The sequence below is a fragment of the Electrophorus electricus genome, chromosome 20, assembly GCF_013358815.1.
Source record: "Electrophorus electricus isolate fEleEle1 chromosome 20, fEleEle1.pri, whole genome shotgun sequence".
NCBI classification, from domain to species: Eukaryota; Metazoa; Chordata; class Actinopteri; order Gymnotiformes; family Gymnotidae; genus Electrophorus; species Electrophorus electricus.
In genome coordinates this window covers 8,609,959-8,616,292 of record NC_049554.1, presented here as the reverse complement: position 1 = coordinate 8,616,292, position 6,334 = coordinate 8,609,959, and the positions used below count along the sequence as shown (strand labels likewise).

Sequence of the window (6,334 nt, the reverse complement as noted above, 5' to 3'; positions counted from 1 at the left end):
CCAAAATATACAGTCCGGCTGCATAGCCAAGACAAATGAAGAATCAAGGCGTATTAGCTTTAGTTGTTCGACAAAAGCAACTTCGATGTGATGACTTTTCACAACAGTTGATTTTCAAAAGGAAACGGTCTCTGGTTTTCTAATTACAGGCTATAGTGGTTTTAAAGCTCGTTTATGTTTAACATTAATCTTCTAGATTTCCAAACTTCCAAGAAGGCGTGTGTTGGTTTCTGTTAGTTGTTTTTGCATACATAACGCACATTATTTAATTATCTTTTTAAAAGAGCTTTATTTTAATATTCTATTTAAAAAGGAGCGCTGTCTGATGCCAGCATACTTCATAAATGTACATAATGTATCGTTCCAAATGGATACTTCCTCACACTTTATATAAATGTAAATACAAATGTTCTAAATTTAAATATTCTAAAGTAAGGTTTCTGAGGATCTGAGTGAAATGCTATACAAATTCCAACCACAAGAGACATATATGGGTTGGTTTAATTTAGGAATTAAGTTTACTTTATTTTTGTTACATTCTTATGTGTTGATGCATATGTTCAAAGCTTTCACCTATTTTCACCGCATAACATGTAAACTGCAAGCAAAAACATATTAAATGGTGTTGAAATAGAAAACCCTGCAGCCTTCACTTTATACCTACATGTACCTCCAGTTCTCTATAGTAGATAATGACGTGAAAAAGAAATTCAGAGAAAATTTAAAAATACATATTTACAAGTAGTAATACTTCACAACTTGTTATAATACTAATTGCATAGTCTCGTAAAGAAGGGAAGTTTGGTAATTTTTGACGATTTCGACTACCCAGTAAATAGTGTGTGACTAAAGTCGGCAATAATAATAATAATAATAATAATAATAATAATAATAATAATAATAATAATAATAATAATAATAATAATGTACCCTAATGACAATATCTCAGTTTCACTGATAAACCCACAATGAATTCACGACCGTTGAGATTACTGTGACTTTCACGCTATAGTTCATGTGAAACGTCACTTAGGCCTAGCTTATGCTTGCACGCTAAATGTTTATGGGGAAAAAGAGCATTCACTTGATGCAAATGAACACTTTATCCTTTTCGCGCGTTTCCTTCTAAAATCTTAATAATATATTTATTATTAATCCGATACTTGAAGTTAATGGCATTAAAAAGCAAGATAGACTACGAAGTGAACAACCTATTTGTCCTTGAAGTCCGACTGTTGTAGAAACAACCATAATTTTCTCCGAAGTTGGTGCTTCGGCGATGGCTTCGTAATCAACGAATTAGATGTAGATTACATATCCGTTACACGCAGAAGCGAAAATGACATAGTTCACAAAAGCGGATTACCAGAATAATACTGCAGGCGATCTCGGCTTAATTTCTTCTCTTTCATTCGTCGGTTTTGAAACCAGATTTTAACCTGTCGGTCAGTGAGGTTTAACATTCTTGAGAGCTGGAGCCGTTTCTCTTTGTTGATGTAAACGTTAAAGAAGAACTCTCGCTCAAGTTCTCGGATCTGAAACTTGGTGTATGGACACCGCTTCTTCCTCGTCCGTGGTGTACCTTAGAACAGTTTAAGAGAACAAAACAGAGTGCAAGGTCAAATACGTTACATGCACTACCCTGTGAATAACAGCGTGCAGCAAAAACATTAAGGACACATATTGTCCAGTTTATGGAATAATTGTGAATTATGCTCACGTTTCCAATATTTGTGGATGCTGATTAGTATAAAGTGAATACAGCTCTGAAGCAGAGCGGCGCCTCCAACACGCCGTTGAGTGCTGATATAAGTATTTTCCTCTTTTATTGTCACAGGTTAAAATCTGCCCCGATATGTAAGCTCTATATGCACGTGTTAGTGAAAAATCAAAACTAAACACTATTCTACGTCACGTAAGAATGGTTAGCAGCATAACCTTAACCATGACATTTGATCGCTTTATAAAGACATCATACTGAGCTCAAAATAAATCCTAGCCTAATATATACCAGATTTAAAGATTGACTTATTATACCTTGGTGGAGTAAAGGACCAAAATTGACCGAGAAAGCATGTCGTCTGCAAATAGTGTAGATATAACGTATTGGGTAAGACGGAGTGTGTAAATAGCTTAGTTATAACCAATGTTCTTTACAACATTGTAATCAAAATAAAGTATCTAGCCTTAAAGTATCCTTACATTAAATATACACAAGACTAATCAATGATGGAATTTTGTCGTCATAATAAAATATTTAACATTTTGCTGCCAAAGAACTTCAGGATTATGTTATTATGTAATCAGTGAACTATGTTATTTTAAAAAGAATTCAAATTACATTAGGCCTACAAAGAAAACGTTGCACTAGCACTAATTACAGGCGACACAAGGATGATACAGTGCAGACATTTTGCACGTGTCTAAAAACTGCCCATCTTGAAGCGGGGCTGCCAGCCTACAGTGTAAACCTACTTATATACCAATCAATGAGCTATAGCCTGTTATATCTAGGCTTACAAAGACAGTCGCCGAAAACACTGTTCTGCCTAATTGCGTTTTACTCTTCACAGCCGGCGAATTATCCCTTAAAACGACTAGCGCAAGTTCATGATCAAAGTTAACATTTGTCACAATAGCTGGCTGTTAAATTTTCACAGACTCACATATAGCTTCGTCTAGGTATAGCATATCGCTTTTTCCGAGATCTTTCCCGTCATAAAATTCTTCTTGTTAGAAGAAAGAACTTTGTAGGTTATAATAAAAACCTCTGAATGCTTATAAAACTCCACATAAAATCTGACCGACGAAACACTGAGCTTCTCCCTTCACTCCTTTTCTCTATTTACAGCTATGGATACCTACTAGAGTGATCGGTTTTGCACAAGTTGTCATCTTTTTTTTCGTTAGAGGAAGCACATGAACCCGACGTTGTATTTTCTTCCTCATCTTCATGGCCTTTTTCTGGGTCTTCGGATCCACGGAGGGCTGGGGGCACATGCGACGCCGAATCCGACTTGCTGGTGTCGCCTTTCTGAACACAGTTCTCTAACGAGGGTCCGTCTTGCCCGCAATGGACACCCTCGAAAAAACGATCAAAGCCTTGCGGAAGGACGTTATTCTTCCCCACGCCAGAGTAAAAGCCTGTGCTGGGGTGGTTTGAGCCGGGGTGGTGGTGATGGTGGTGGTTGTAGACACTTTCATTCTTCATCAACATTTCCGTCATGGTGGATGATGGCGGAAGGCATTCTCTGTGCACCAGGTCCTCCCCCGTATAGCAGGATGCATAGTTCCCTCGGTGGTGCCACTTTCCCGATGGATCCAGTCCGTATGATACGTCTCGAACGGGCTGAACTTGTGAGAGGTTCGTGGAATAGGGGTAGGTGATCTGGCGCGAATGGGCCTGCGGCAGAAACGAGGAGACTGCAGAAAATTCGGGGACGTAGTAGGTGCAGCTAGGGAGGTATAGATTTGAGGCACAGCCCGCTCGCTCTCCAAAATCGGAAGTTCTGTCTTTTCGTGTCTGGGAACAGAAGTTGCCCAGATTGACTGAGTTAAACATCGTTCTAACCCGTGCTCCCTGCGACTACAGATAGATGTTTTGGATACGAACTGCAGAAGGGGAAAATTTGGGAATGCGAGATGACGCGCTTTCCGTCTAAGTCGCTCTAAGACACGTGATCGAAAGTAGATATTGTCGTATATCAATTTGAAAACCTTACATGCGTAGGAGTGGTTCTCTTAAGATATAGGCGGCTGAAACGATTGGTTTTCAAAGACCGCAGGAAAATAAGCGGTATCCCAATGTAAATGCATAAACATTTCTTGAAACTAATATTGCAGCATATAGCACATGCGCAGTGATATAGTGCATATCTTAAGCATTTCTTAGTTCATTATTATTTGAAATAATTTATATATATTTATATACATAAATCCGAAGAAGATTCTAGGTGAGTAACTGCAGTGTACCGTAGTAAGAGCTGTAGAGAATATTCAAAATTGTAGTAAAGTACACTGTCCAGCTGTTTAGACAGACCTTGAATGTGTGTTTACATACACACACACACACACACACACACACACACACACACACACACACACACACACATATATATATATATATATATATATATATATATATATATATATATATATATATATATATATAGTGCTTCATATATATGAATGTTCTCTGTTCTTACTACAGTGCACTGCAGTTACTCACCTAGATCTTCTTCGGATTTATATGCATATATACATATATACATATATACATATGTATATATGTATATATGCATATAAATATATACATATATACATAATACATATACACACAAAAACATCTTTCCTCAAAACACCTTAAATATTTAAACATTTAATACATAATCCAGCCTTATATTACTGATTTCTTTCTTATTTATTTATTTATTTATTTATTTATTTATTTATTTATTTATTTATTACCAATATTCTTTAAATACGTTTAGTTAACATATATTGTGCGGAAGGAAGAATGCAATATTAAATTATTCATGAGTTAAACATTAATATAACTGTTTTTTAAAGTATCTGGTAATCAGTTTAATCAAGACCGGTCTCACATTAGTCTTATATAATTTGTATTGTAAATGAGAGATATGGATCACTTTTCATTTAAAATATAAGATATGACCTACAATAAAGCATAACCTTGCATACTCTGGATGTTTTATTCCACGTTTTATAACGCATCAATCTATATGCTTTAGTTTATTAAATATCATTAGATTAAAAGACGTACCAGCTTTGTTTGTGCAACCAACTTTTTTGATAATTTTGCAGATGTAGGTAAGTGTTTGATTGGCATTAGTAGTGGCCTACAAGACTTAGTTGTAAAAAAAAAACAACAAAATCCAATCTATCTTGAGGAGCTGATTTAACTTGAACCCGAAATAGTAGTGTGTATACAAAAGGCAAATTAACGATTTGGCTACAAATAAGACGACTGTTTTTCTGTTTTTAAATTATTATATATATATATATATATATATATATATATATATATATATATATATATATATATATAATTAATGTAGATACTGGAATATCCCATGTAGTACTACTCCCTGATTACAGCCCTGAATCTTCGTCTATTGACTTAAGGACTACGTAATTTAAGACAACCGACAGGGATATTTTAAACTGTGAACCGTTTGTACAAATGGGAGCTTTTCTGGAGATAAAAGGTTGGATGTAAGTCAAGTACAAAGGAACCAGACAGCTGTCCAGACAAGCCTTGAATTTGACTACTAAAGTTTTGTAAGCAACAAGCCTGCCATAAAACTCCAAATAGTCGCAGAGGTATTTTTGTTTGTGAAGAAGAGTGGAATCAGAAGTAAATAAACCGTTTTCTTAATTTGCTTTATTTGACACATAAATGTCATTTAAATGTATCATTTAAGTGCATGAGTATGGAGTGTAAAAAATATTGCCACGTGTACGACATATAACTGGGAAAATAATTTCCATTAATATGCAGTTTGATGTGGTTTGATTATTGCTTAAGATAAGAGACAAATATGCAACGTAATGTACTTTAGTTTAAATGTGATTTAAATAATTAGCCATAGTGAATTAAATATCTCACTCTCACTCTTTCAGATAGATATAATGGAACCAAATGCCTTGGATGCAAATAATCTTTTATCAGATAACAACCAACCCACTAATTCTAATTTTTAAATATTTATTTCTGTTTTGTGTTGTCTACCATGTAAAGTGTACCAATAAGGAGAGGCAATACATGTTGGGCCTTTCTGAAGGAGCTTCAGAAAGCTGTGGACAGGAGAGCGTAGTTGCAATACATTTGCCGTTAAGAGTTCTACCGTGGAAAACAGCGCCCCGAAGCAGATTTTACAACAAATGCATTTCTGTGGAATACAGGCAATGCCTCTTCACTCTTGCTTAGAAGCAAAAACGATGAAAATTACCGGGTATATATTTGTTGAATCGAATAAATGAAGTCCCTAAAAATGGAAAGATCATACCTGTAAATCAAACGTTTCTAGCGTTTTCCATCAGCAGCGATCAAGATAGTTGTTCAAAGGCATCTTAGCACATAAATCGGCTCTGAAACAAGCCTTAAAAGTGGCAAGCGTGTTAAATAATGTTATTGTCCCCTCATGGCTACGATCATTTTAATTGGATGTTAGCCAAGCTATTAAATTCGGTTGTATGAGCTGTGAACAGTCCAAAGCTTCACCAAAAGAGCCATCGCTAACACTAAGACTCGAGCAACCGAGTGCTTCATAGACAATTCATGCGTGTAAAAGCACAATGAAACGACTGATGT

General features: G+C 35.6%; 1 protein-coding gene across 1 annotated transcript; it reads right to left on the bottom strand.

Annotated features, from left to right (window-relative positions):
- Positions 1–491: 491 nt before the first annotated feature.
- On the bottom strand, positions 492–3,631 carry hoxc11b (homeobox C11b). Its single transcript, XM_027001940.2, has 2 exons — positions 2,866–3,631; positions 492–1,582 (listed from the first exon to the last, which is right to left on the bottom strand). Exons 1-2 carry the CDS (start codon positions 3,560–3,562, stop codon positions 1,350–1,352), a joined length of 930 nt encoding a protein of 309 aa, XP_026857741.1. The 5' UTR covers positions 3,563–3,631; the 3' UTR covers positions 492–1,349.
- Between the last annotated feature and the right edge of the window lie 2,703 nt (positions 3,632–6,334).